The following is a 14,152-nucleotide window of genomic DNA, read 5'->3' as shown; positions in this document are numbered from 1 at the left end:
AAATGTAAAAATGTAAATGAGACTAAGGAAGTAAAAGGTTGACAGAAAAAAAGATTACTTTTTCCCAAAATTTTAACCCCCCTCCTAGCGCCCACAGCCTGAGGAGAGAGGATGCTCTGTGTACTATGTAGAGCTAAGTGTGCCTGATAGTCTGTCACTATTGGCTCAGTTGACAAAGATCTCAGCACTTTGTGAGGAAAAAGGAATACCTTGACAACTATAGGCCCTCTGTGACCAGACACAAGCTATACCGTACTTCACCAAACTCTGACTTTTCCCTAACATTTCGAATTGCACCCTATATTACACCTAGGGGTAGTGCGTACCAACTGCCTGACACCCAGCAGCCAAGCGCAAAAATCCACCTTTTTACTTCTTTTAGATATTCCCAGTGTTGAGAAACTCCGGAAATCTAAGAATACCAATTTGACAAAAAAAGAAAATCGAGGTGGTGACCCTATATAACACACCAACGATCGGGTGTACTGTTATGTCATGCCTAACTTTTCAAGCTAAAAGGTAACCCTATATAATGCACCAAGGGTCGGAGGTGTACTGTTATGTCAAGCCTATCTTAAGCTACCTTCACCTTTCTCTAGCGTGCCTACTAGGGAATAATTATCTACACGAGTGTTCTAGTTTGCCATTTGCCACATGCTGGGACTAAGGATGAAATGTAGTCTCTTACCCTTGTGACGGCAGCCTCCAGACAAACCCCACCCTGCAGACTCAGCAGAACTTTTCATCAATTATGGCGTCTGATCACCGATTTTGTTTGCACAGATGTGAATACGTTTGGGCAGGGGTTCTTATCCTTCGGTAGCAGTCGGGCTCGTTAAACCAATCTCGCCTGGCTGCCTCACCAAAATGTTGCTCGGACATGAATTGACCCTACCGTAATGAAAAGACAAGAGGTGTTTGGCAAAACAGGAGCAAGTTGGTTTAATCCGGGATAGTCTTGACAGAATATGTCTGAGGAAAGTCTCTCGGTGTATAGAGTTTTGGCTCACGCTATAAGCATCTTATGAGGTACAATAAAGTAGTTTCTCCATTCCTGAAAAAGCATCTTAGTCATAAATTGACAAGTTTGGGAAGATGGTTCTCAACCTAGGGGAGAGCTAGTGTGGACCTCTGTTTAGGTGCCCAGATGTCTAGCATAGGGAGCGCATGATCACTATGGGTCAGATGTAGGTAAATACTATTTATTTACCGATTCCTAAATACAGAATTTTGCCGATTCGGTATTTAAGAATCGGTAAATAGTATGTAGGTAAAAAATCGGTAATTTTTACCGATTCGGTAATATTTGTTATTACCGATTCGCTAATTACCGAATCGGTTATAAGGAATACTTTCCCATTCATTCCTATGGGCCTGGAGGCCCATAGGAATGAATGGGAAGCCATTCACTATTACCAATTCGGTAAATCCCGAATCGGTAATAGGGGGAGCATATTCTAGGGTGGCAGGGTGTCACATTGACACCCTGTTGCATCCCTGAATCGTGCATGTGTGCACATGTGGCTGCCATGTGGCACTTTTACAAAAGCACAAAATTGCTTGAGTGTTCCCTACATAGGATTTAAGGATTCAGTAATTTACCGATTCGGTATTTTAAGAATTCGGTAATTTACCGATTCCTTAAATTACCGAATCGGTAAATTACCGATTCCTTAAATCCAGCCACCTACATTAGAAAAAGCTAAATACCGGTCAGTAACGGGAAATTTACTGATTTTCTGCCGTTACCGACCGGTATTAAGCTACCTACATATGGCCCTATGTGTGGTGTGCATGTTGTGTCCTGGATGGCTGAGAGTTCCTATCTACATGTGGTGTCTAACTTTGTGGTATTTTTGGGGAATGTGAGCCTTTGGCTAAAGGTGGTTGGTTGGGACCAATTTCCAAAGACCTGTTTGGGGTGCAACTATCTATCTGTGGGATCAATCAGGGTTTTCCCTGGGCATGCGTTTGTCTATGGGTCAAGAGAGCCCCCCCGTGACCTGTCATTGCAATAGGCATGGTTGTGGGTTTCAGGACCTGCCTGACCACGCTTCTCTGACTTGGTGTTGATGGGGAGGTCACCTCGAGTAAATCCAACATCAATGATATGAGTTCATTGGAACTCCTGAAAGTAATATGACAGTCACTGGAATAATTTGTTATCGCCATTCTCAACATTGTGCATACAGTTGCTGTAGTGTGCATCAATATTGTCTTTACTAATATTGACATGTATGCCTAGATCATAGCGTACATCTACATTGAATTTACTGGTAACAACATTGTCATTTGTGCATGGAATATGGCATACATTGACATCTTTGCTGCCGATATCGGCACTGTTGGGCGTGCATAGAGTGTGGGATACATTGACATTGCATTTATGGGTATTGACATTGTTATGTGGGCACAGGTTATGGCACACGATGACATTGCATTTTTTGGTATTTTAGTTGTTGTGCCTGCATAAATCATGGTATTCATTGACATTGTATTTGCTAATACCAACCTTTGAATTTCTCTTAACTTTTCAACTGTGTATCTGTAAAGAACACATCCGAGTGGGAAAAGATGTCAAGTTTTTCTAGGAATAGTATTTTGTTCTGGAATGGTACCTTCCAGTAAAAAACCTATGCTAGACATCCTGCACGCACCCTTTCCTTAGTTTGCAAAGGAGTGTGCATGGTAATCTATAGTATTATTGTGTGCCAGTGCTGGGAAGAGAGCAGGACAGGGCAATATCTTAGTAGATATGATGTTTTCCCATTCCTTCCCTGTCCCAAAACGCACACATCAGCATTATTAGGCGCTGGCTGTGTTCTGTGACATGTTTCTAAATTTAGGTCAATATCTTTCTAGGAGTGCCAAAGTTCATGTTTTTGAAGCCTAAACAGTGGTGCTTTCCTAAAGAACCAGTTTATGTCTGTCTAAAGAGAGCATTGGTGAAGCCAACGATTCTGGCTTTTCATTAGGAAAAGTAAATGGTGATTTATGGGAGTGTTTGAATGTGCTAGTCACTGAACAAGGTGCTTATGTGTGTGGCTGAATGTTGGTGATTGTGGATACATGAGTGTGTAAGTGAGCAGCATGGAAGGAGTTTAGAATACCCTCTTCCTAAAGACTTGAATGTGGACACCAATGCACTGCCTGTTGCCCATTCATACGTTCATACACTTGCATTCATCCAACAATCACCCACACTAAATTTCCAAAGAAGAAGCATGTGCATCTTTAATTGTAAATGCCAGACTCGGCAGGCACAAGTTTAGGGCTAAATTGGGATACCTGTACAAAAAAGATTGTGTACAAGGATTGGACATAGGTGACAAATCTAAGGGATAAAATCCCTTGGAACTGGAAAATCTTTTTTATTTAAATTTTTTTTTATTTTCAGGAAGCAATTGTTACATTCTTTTCTTTGAGACATACCAATATACCAATCCTAAGTGGGTGAACCATACGATGCCTGATAAGTTGGAGGATCTTCATCCTTCCACTTAGACGCAATCATTATGCGGTAAATAGCTACCACCATAAAGCATAGATAAACCTGAGATCGTTCTAACTGTAGCCTTTCATCACATCCAAATAACAGCATGGTTGGGGTTAAGGAGACAGCTCGCCCCAGGTTTTGCCATAAGAACAGTCCCATACCTTCCTTCAATGCATCCAATTTACAACAGTCAGAAAACATGTGGACCATGTCAGCTGGGCCCTGGCCCCACCTTGGGCACTTATTGTTATCCTTTTTCGCCATGCCCAAAGTTTAGGTGGCGTAAAATAAAGCAAACTTCAAAAAGAGGGATACTGGGTCTTGAATATGTGTGCACCAAAAACAACTACGGTGAGAGAGACTCCATGCTGAACAACTGAGTCATATCTGGCTGAGAAAAACCCATCCGACCACCCTTTATTGGCGGAGTATCATCATGTGGGAGTTAGTACATGATCCTAATACCACCCTGACCATCAAACGACAGTATGGGTATGGATCTGTAAAGAGACTCTTGCCAAGATAATGCTCAAAGGAGTAGTAGGAAATAGAGATAAAAGTGCAGTGCTTAAAGTGAAAAGGTGAAGTTAAAATTGACTACTCAAACAAAAAATATGTTTAATTGGAATTGTTTGAGTGCCAAACGTAAAACCACGCCCCGTAGTGGAAATTAATAACTACAAAGGGACGCTGTGCAGGACGGTCAACATGTTTCAGCCAGTTGGAGAAATTTGTCCGGCTTTCTTCAGGACCCTATGGTCCTCCACTTCCTCTCGGATGATCGTGAGAGGTACCGACGGACAGAGCGGGGCCTCAATTCTTCCCGAGCAGGTCGCCGGGTGAGGTGAGGTCTTCTCCCACATAACGCTGGGAAAGGAAAAGCTAGTTCTCCAGGATACATTGGGGCTCCAAGGTCCAGGGAGACTACAGCACTTGTAAAGTATTGACTCTTATATTCTTTTTCACTTTGTACACCTGCAGTAGCTATTATACCATAGGGTCCTGAAGAAAGCCGGACAAATTTCTCCAACTAGCTGAAACATGTTGACCGTCCTGCACAGCGTCCCTTTGTAGTTATTAATTTCCACTACGGGGCGTGGTTTTACGTTTGGCACTCAAACAATTCCAATTAAACATATTTTTTGTTTGAGTAGTCAATTTTAACTTCACCTTTTCACTTTAAGCACTGCACTTTTATGTCTATTTCCTACTACTCCTTTGAGCATTATCTTGGCAAGAGTCTCTTTACAGATCTATACCCATACTGTCGTTTGATGGTCAGGGTGGTATTAGGATCATGTACTAACTCCCACATGATGATACTCCGCCAATAAAGGGTTGTCGGATGGGTTTTTCTCAGCCAGATATGACTCAGTTGTTCGGCATGGAGTCTCTCTCACCGTAGTTGTTTTTGGTGCACACATATTCAAGACCCAGTATCCCTCTTTTTGTAGTTTGTAATGCTGAATAGGGGTATGGGGTACTAGGTCGGTAAATATTCCCCTTTGACCCTCCACTATATTATTATTTTGGGCGTAAAATAAAGCCCAAATACCGTTTTGAAGGTTTGGGCTTTAAGATTAGCCGATAGAAATACTTTTTTAGATAGTTCTAAAGATCTACACATGTCTACATCCGGATTGTCCAATTTACTCGCCCAGCCACTTTCTACTCTAGCTATATCATCCACAAAAAAAAAAAAGAAACTGGAAATTCAATGTTCCTTTACAATGAAACAAATTGGTCCCATACGGTACGTCCCCGTCATATTGGATTGTACTGGTGCAAAGGTGACTCACTGTAATTGTAAAATCGTTTATCAGGTATAGAGCAACTTGAAATTTGGCCCAAGGTGAGCAAAATAGAATATTGTTTTCTTGTTAAATTCAGAGAAAATTTGTATAATTAAGTTACATATGTCTTTTAGCTTAAAATGTGATCAGCTGTTATCACATGTGACTTTTCTCACAAGGGCATACTTTGTGACTTTGTGTAAAAAAAGTCAAGTGAGATACTGACTGGAGACAGGTTTGAGCAGAAAGTGAATCTGAATCAGAAAATAATGGAGCAAGACTTTCCTGATATGATTTCATACAGGAGTTTAAATAGATGGCAGGCTCCTTAACAGGACTGGACTGGCCTCGGTGGGGGACGGTTATGGACCCCTGGGGGTCCGTGTTTGTTACTGGGGCTTGGTTTATCTGCCCCCTGTAGCAAAAACAGCTGCAGACCTTTCCACGTGGACCCCCCTACCATCCCCCCCATCCCCGTTGCAGGTCCGACTCAATTGCCAGGGCCGGTTTGCGTTTCCAGTCTGTTCCTACACCTTAACCCTCTTGATTGAAGTAGTTTATCCACCAGAGCCAAGTGCAGAGCATCATAAAAGCTCTAGGCCTGGGTGAGATGTACATTATGCAGGTGTAATTCACATATTTATGTAATTTTTTTTATACGCTTCTTATGTGAAATCCCCGAAATTATACCATTACGCAACTTTGTGTAATTACGCACCATTTGCTGTGAAAATCTATCATGAATGTGTTATTTAAGGTAATAATCTACTGCAAAGGCACTAAAACAACAGAACATGAGTGGCTGTTTGCAGTGCTTTTGTTTCTTCCTTGAAATACTTGCTTGTGTCAAAACTTGAGGCTGATGCAATTCAAGCTTAAAATTTAGCATAAAATGATGCATCTGTGTTTCACATGACAACGTGTAATTTTAGCAAAAATAGGTCTTGAGGTTAATGGAAAGCTTTACATATCACCAATAAACAGGGTATACGCATGTGGCGGTTATACACACATTTAAATGTGAACATTTACATAAGCAGAAGGTGCCTTATCAGTACAGTAACAATGCCATTTGAATGTGCTTGGAAGGATCATAGAGTATGGTTTGCAAAATTTCAGACTGAGTGTATGAGAGCTAGAAGAAATCACAAACACATCAAGCTAGATGAGAAGAACAGCTATGTGGGAAAAGTGGGATTATTTTTATTTTAGAGTTTGGCTGACAGGTTATTCCATCAAAACATGACGGGTATCCCATTGGCAGCATTCCAAGTGACAAAGGCTATAATGCACTTGTAATATGGCAGACAGTACACAGAAGTAATAAAACAAGAAACAAAAAAATTAAACTTCATTACAAACAACTGATATTAAATACCAATATCTCACTAAAACTCTAAGGGCAGTCATTAGAGTAGAGCAGACGGTGATACTCCATCCAAATATGAAGGATATCCCGTCAGCAGTATACCAAGTGACAAAGGCCATAATGCACTTGTAATATGGCAGACAGAACAGCCGTCATGTTTTTGATAGAGCATCCTGTCTGCCGTTCTCTAAATATGGTGCTTAGAGTTTTAGTGAGATATTGCTATTCAATACCAGTTGTTTATAATACAGTTTCATTTTTTTTATTTCTTGTTTTATTACTTCTGAGTTTTGTGTGTGGGCAGGCTGCTCTGGAACGTACATGGCCCCCTCTATCTTTCGGGATCAGCAAATGTCTAGTGCCCCAAGACCAGGAGGAAAGTAATAGTTTCCGACATTCAAATCTAAATGCAAGGCTTTCTCAAGTATGCATTTTATCAATGAAGCAGAATGCAGGGAAAATGCCTTGTCATTGTCTGTACTAGGCAGTGCTCTCTCTGTGAGTGGTGTTACAGAGTTAGTTTTGGTGAAACCCCTTTACTCATCCATTTAACATCTTGAGTTTTGTTTGCTTTCTAATTTCATTATTGTGCCCTAGTTCTATTTAGAGAACTATGCTTTACTGCATCAGTTAATGAAGAGTGTTGTGCAATACAGGAACAAAGATGAATTCACTTCTGTCCATGTCCCTCCCTTAAAATTCCCCTAAAACATGGTCCAACTCAGCTTTCCCAGGATCTACAGTTATCTGCACCCCTCCTGGTCCAGTTTGCTTCCATTCTATCCTGTGTGTGGCTCCTTTCATCTTTGTATGAAACATCCACGTGAAGAGACCAAGAATATTGCCTTCCTTTCAGCAGCCCATGTATTCATGGTGTGCAAAATTAGATTGTCCTGCAGCCCTTTCTAGGTCTTGCCTACAGAGAGCTTTAGCTGGGATTTGTGTCTGCCTCTTAGTCATTAATGAATGGCGTTATTGTCTCACTCAGTTCAATGATCCTCCTTCCATGGATTTACTCTCTATTATTGTTTTGTTCCACAACTGGAACATAGATTCTTAATAATCCTTTTGATTGTATATGTTGCATCATTCAACTGTTGACAGCAGGGCACTATTTTTTCCTTCTGCCTTTAAGCACTCTTTGAAGGTGTATAACTTTCCTTGATCATTCCCAAGTCAGTTCAGCACTCCTACCCACACTGCTGTTGGCTGATTCCATGTCCCTTTCCTTCCCTCCCTTTGCCCACGCTTCTATTTTTTATAACTTTTTCTTACTTGCGAAAAATAGGTGCGGCTCCAGTTTGGGCCGAACACCGAAACGCGCGTCGGCGCTTGAAGATTGTCTCGTCATTTTTTCCATCTTGTCTCCATTCCATCTGAGACCCTACTGGACTGGATTCATCAATAACAACTGGCGATATGGTTGTGGCATGAGAAGGATGAATGAAGAGTGTGTGATTAAGTGTGTTTATGATATGATTGACTGAAGGGAGTTGTGAGACTGCGAATGAATGAGTTTTTTATGTCAATATATATGTACTAATTGTTTAAATTGGTGTTTGAATTGATATTTGCACAAAAAATCAAATAAATATGAAATTATTTTTTCAATTATGTTTCCTTTGATGTTATGATTAGGGTTGGCCTGGTGGCCTTATGACTTGTTGCGCCTATTCGGGACTCTTTGCGAGCCCATAGAACTCCTACCTTTGGGCAGAACTCTTTCCTTTCATTGTTTCTTATTCCCCTGCTCTTCTGCCCAACATTAGTCTTTTCAGGGGGCCCCTTTGTTTAATTGGTATATCATAAAAGCGAGTCAGAGGCTGTAGATAATCAGGATATAATATTTTCATTAATTGTATTATTCCTAATATTAACACTTTAAGATATTTGCATTTCCTAACATACTATAGTCATTTTAATGCTTTGTGTATCCTTCTTTTAATCCTAGAAAGTAAGAGCCTAGTGTTCAAACATGTTTAAATGTAAGTGAGAAAAATAGCTTCTTCAACCATGCAATTTTTATTTGAACTTTATGCAGCCCAAACTAATTGCAATGGACATACCAAAATTTCAAATATGGCATGCTAACAGCAAAGATATTTTTGAATTTCAAACAGAGCACATGTAGCTAGTCCCTGATCAACAAACCACATCTACTCAAGAAGTCAAATGCCAGATGTCCAGACAAAATAAATGTGGAAATCACATTTCCTACAGCAACGTTCTTAATCATTTGTCGCTAGGTGGCTAAACAATAACTTTGAACATTAATGGCCTTATTACGATGTTGGTCAGAAAGCCTCCCGACTGACAGTCGGATTCTCCTAGACCGTGTCGGAACCCTTCCGACCAACTCGGTCAGAAACAATTCTGAGCGATTGATTAAGATGCTTGCGGTCGGCAGGGAAACTGTTTGTTCATTCCTAATCAGTTCCGACCGGCATTTGGAGAATCTAAGTCACTTGGAGCAGATTCACACTGCTCTGCGGACAGCATTTCAGACCGACCAATTACGCTGTCGGTTTCTGACAGCCTTCCTGGCTCGGTCTATCAGACACAAAAAGGCTGTTGGAAACTGACTTTGGGGGCCCCATAGCAGTCCCCCTTTCATCCTGAGTCCTCCGGTTTTGGGTCGAGGGGGTAACCAAGGACCCCCCTGTAAAACTATAAAGAGTGTGTCAGGCACCATAGGGTGCCCACAACCGGGTGCAAGGTTTTCTGCAGACATCCATTTTCCCCATAGCTGCCTGTGTTGTTGGTCAGAACACAGGCTCCCAGTGAAGTCAATAGGAGTCCTTCCGAATGCTGTTCTGAAGCATCATAACCAGTCGGGCGGAACTGCTGATCCCGAGTCAGTCCGAACCAAATCCGACAAGGAGTCGGGTGGTTTAGTTTCCAACCAACATCGTAATCAGGCCCTTTGTGTATAGTATGTGGCAGAAATCACACACTTTGTGATTGACTGCATATCACAGTTGAAAGGTAATAAGAGGACTATATGGAGGTCTATGAACGCAACAAATAAATAGCAACAGAAGAGAAGTGAACTGTGGTGTTTAAAGAGAAGAGGTAGAGAAGAAAGCTCTAACATTTTTGAATGACACATTTTCACAGAAGAGACATTTTAATGAGGAAACTAGGACATTTTGGATAGTAAGAATATAGCTGCATCTTGAGAGAAAATTGCTTAGAATTTATAGATTGATATTGTCAAGCATGATATAGGCCAGATTCCACAGTTTGCACATCATTGCTATTCAGGGATTAATTAGAACACACTTGAAATTAGTTTAGATTATCTGTTTACATTAAATACCCCAGCAAATGGGAGAAGTACACACATCCTGCTCGAAAGCAAACATAATGACCCCCACTGGGGATGCAGGATTAAATCCTAACATGAGAAGAACAGGGAAGGGAAAATAAAACAAAGGTGGAGAATGACAAATGATTAATGGTGATTACTGAAAGGGTGTACCTTACAAATACTACTTTGTTAGGCGATGTAACTTTCTTCTAATCCTTCCTATATGAATCGGGAATGACTGTTCTACCTTTTGTGAGTGTCTTGCTTCACCTTGCCAGTGTATCCCAGCCACCATGGCCCAGATGTAGGTAATAGCAATCTGCCGAATGGTAAATTCCGAATTTTACCAAATCGGTATTTACAATTCGGTGAATGCCATGTAGGTAAGTAATTCTGTAAAAATATCGAATCTGTAAGATTCGGTAATTACCGATTCGGTAACTACCAAATCGGTATTTGCCATTGATTCCTATGGGCCTTGAAGCCCATAGGATTCAATAGCAAATACCGAATCGGTAATTATCGAATCAGTAAAATTACCGATTTTACAAGGGGGACAGGGTGTCACTTTGACACCCTGTTGCACCCCTGTTTCGGGCTTGTGTGCCATGTGACACACAGACATGCCCTTAGGGCATGTCTGTGTGGCACATGGCACAGGTGTACATGCACAGATGTGAACGTACACTGGAATTCGTTATTTACCATGGAATAGTATTCCATGGTAAATAACAATTTGGTAAGGGCCTGTGGCACTGATTACAGTGCCACCTACATATTGATTTACAGAATCGGTAAATTTACCGAGTCGGTATTTTAACGATTCTGTAAATTTACCGAATCGGTAAATATACCGATTCTGTAAATAATATGCCCCCTACATGTCAATTCCCAAATACCGGTCGGTAACGGCAGAAATCGGCCGTTACCGACCGGTAATTGGCGAGCTACATCTGGCCCCATATGCCTTGTTGTCAAACTCTTTATAGGGATCAGTGGTATATGAATCTACGCCTTCCCCAGTCTCTATTCAATCTTACTTGTGCAGATTATTGGCCTTTTGGGTGATTTCTGACATGTGTGATCAACCTAGAAATGCACACAGTGTTGACTGCTGTGCAGGACAAGGTATACGTGTACATGTTGATGCTGCCAGCTACAGTGGACAAATGTTCCTTTGAACTTCTTAAAGGTAAGGAATCCAACAATCAAACTGAGCTCTTGTTAGTTAGAATGGATCATTAGAGTGGCTGCCAAATAAGAGATGTTGATGAGGAAAGAAGAGCTGTTGAAAGAGTTTTTCAACATGTGTACGTTTTGGCACTGTCTATGTGACTCCATCATTATAATTGTTCTTAAATGCATTATTTATTTCTAAAATGTGTGTCTTCTCTTACAGATTCCAGTAAGTGTTGGCCATGTCCAAGTGACCAGTGGCCCAATGAGAAACAAAGTGATTGTGTACCAAAGAGAGTGGAGGTTCTATCCTACACTGATACTGTAGGAGCAACTCTATCTGTTGCCGTCATACTCTGCTCCTTCATAACATTAATACTGCTGATCATCTTCATCAAATTTCAGGATACTCCAATTGTGAAAGCCAACAACAGGAATCTCACTTACCTTCTCTTGGTGTCTCTTCTGTTGAGCTTTCTTTGCTCTTTACTCTTCATTGGAGAACCTCAACCAGCATCCTGTTTACTGCGTCAAACTGCTTTTGGAATCTTGTTTGCTCTCTGTGTATCATGCATTTTGGCCAAAACCATTATGGTTGTCATTGCATTCAATGCCACAAAACCAGGAAGTAATATGAGGAAGTGGCTGAGCCCTCGTGTACCAATTGTTACTGTCTCAGTTTGTACAGTAATTCAAGTGCTCATTTGTGCCACCTGGCTTGTACTTTGCCCACCTTTCCCAGAGAAGAACATGGAAATGAAGATAGGAACCATCATCTTGCAGTGCAATGAATGTACACCGATTGCCATGTGGTGCATGCTGGGATACATGGGTCTTTTGGCTTTCATTAGCTTTGTGGTGGCCTTCCTGGCACGGAATTTGCCCGACAGTTTCAATGAGGCCAAGTGGATTACATTCAGTATGCTTGTGTTCCTCAGTGTGTGGTTGTCCTTCATCCCCGGCTATCTGAGTACACAAGGAAAATACATGGTGGCGGTGGAGGTCTTTGGCATTATCTCTTCTTGTGCTGGAATAGTTGTTTGCATCTTTTTACCAAAGTGCTACATAATATTGCTACGGCCTGAATTGAATACCAGACAACATCTTCTAGGGAAATAATATTTGAGTAAAGGAAAGATAAACACAATTAAGGAAACCTTATATCTAACATAGTGCAATGTTACTATTTATTGTCTTGTACACATGCTTTAAGAAAAATTTAAAGAGAATGTGAAGTTGAGTGCCCTTGGAGAAAATCTACCTTTGTAATGTTAAAAATGCTGTGTTAGATTTCTCTACAAGCTTTTCTTTGCATTCACAGACTCAAGGATTATGAGTAAGGCTCTGTTTTCTGTTTTTACTGACTTTTCTGGATAAATAGATACAGAAAACAATCTATTTTTCTGTCTGTATTTTTTTTTTTAAACATGGAAAAAATGAGAAAATATTTTTGAGGGAATGATTCACACTACTATCAAATCATGTGGCTAGGTCAATAGCTGTGCAGACTGACTGGCAGGGGAGGTAAAACAAAATATTCCCGTGAAGCTTAAATAATTGTAGCAGTACAGCTGTTTAAGTGATTCTACAATGCAAATGAAAAAATACCGTAAAACCGGAAGCTCTACTTATGAAACGCCATTGAAACTCAGAGTTTAGATCATATATCTCTTAAATCACCTTACGTGTTAAACTCAAAGCTAACCTTATGGCACATACTTACGATTTTAATACGTAGGAACATTGTTGAAAAGGTTGAGTGCCATGGGACAAGTGAACAGAGCCCTTTGGAAAGGGGAAAAAAGTGGAGAGAGAAGTCAGTACGAATAAAGCATAATTTCAGAATATGTACATGAACATATTGGCACTGCTATCGAGGTTTAAAATACCAAATCTGACCTAGTCATCAATGTAGTGCTTCATAAGTATTCCCTTGTAGGTCAAAACCACTAATGTGCCTATTATTCCCTCCCTATACTCTTTAAATATGATCACCTTTAAGGTCAATAAAGTCAGCTTTTGTGGTATTGTTCACCTAATATCAGCAATAACTGGAGACAGCAACCAGAGCACAATCCAGCATACAGAGGTTAATGAAGCATAAGGTGGGGCAGAGTTCACCTTGCACATAAAGGAATGTGTGCCAATAAATGGCTTTCCCTCTGATTGCCTGCCACTCTGCCCTCTTCAATCGTGTTGCACCTGGCAGTATTGGGCTTCTTAGAATTTCTTCCAGGGCACGTCATTTACCAGCCATGAGCTAATTATTAACCTCATCACTGTGGCACGAATTCCGCCGCAGTGCTGAACATTCCGATCGCGGGTGTGGTCATGACGGCTCCCGGCCGTCATCAGCACACACCCATCGTGACTCATGATGGCCGGGAGCATGGAAGAGGTTAATAGTAGCTAGAAGAAGGGTCCCTTACTGAGGATCATGCATGTTTAATCCTTTTTAAATTCCCAAAAAGGTTATTTCAGTAGAGACAGAGTCAAAACCAGGAGGTGAGAAAGCAAACAACTCAGTGGAAACATGCCAAAAGATGCCAAGTCTAACAGCCATACACTCCTTCCCAACCGATGTATGGCCAGGGGACCATTCTACAGCAAAATCATCTGAAGCATCTAGTCGCATCTGCCAGGAACGAGCTCTTAGACTATCCATCATATGTGGAAAGTCTCTGATTCCACTTGCTTATTTTGAGCACATTTGTCAACATTACTCCTGCCCAGCTGTGCTGCTCCCCATTCTGCAAGAAATGTATCTGTTCCGGAAGGACTGCAACGCATTACTTAAATCTCCTCCTCTCTGTTTGATCATATTAGATGTCCAGTCACTTCTTATGCAAGTAAATTGATGTTGGGACATTTTATTCCTTACAGAATCATGGACGAAAGATACCTCTAACCCGGATATCCATCTAGCCACCCCCCCGGAGTATCGCTTCCTGGGTATTAACCGAGAGGGAAAAACGGGAGGTGGTCTTGCCATTCTGTACAAATCCCAC

At 41.1% G+C, this 14,152-nt stretch overlaps 1 protein-coding gene across 1 annotated transcript in view; it reads left to right on the top strand.

The window, feature by feature from the left end:
* Window positions 1-12,397, top strand: part of LOC144799208 (vomeronasal type-2 receptor 26-like) — a 49,869-nt gene extending 37,472 nt beyond the window's left edge. Inside the window, exon 5 of the mRNA XM_078670472.1 lies at window positions 11,368-12,397. Coding sequence (XP_078526598.1) covers window positions 11,368-12,263 — 896 coding nt within the window. The 3' untranslated portion in view covers window positions 12,264-12,397. The remainder of the gene's footprint in view (window positions 1-11,367) is intronic.
* Window positions 12,398-14,152: the final 1,755 nt, after the last annotated feature.

This window comes from Lissotriton helveticus, chromosome 12, assembly GCF_964261635.1.
Source record: "Lissotriton helveticus chromosome 12, aLisHel1.1, whole genome shotgun sequence".
NCBI classification, from domain to species: Eukaryota; Metazoa; Chordata; class Amphibia; order Caudata; family Salamandridae; genus Lissotriton; species Lissotriton helveticus.
Note: the sequence above shows the minus strand (reverse complement) of the source record. Positions and strands in the feature narration are given on the sequence as shown.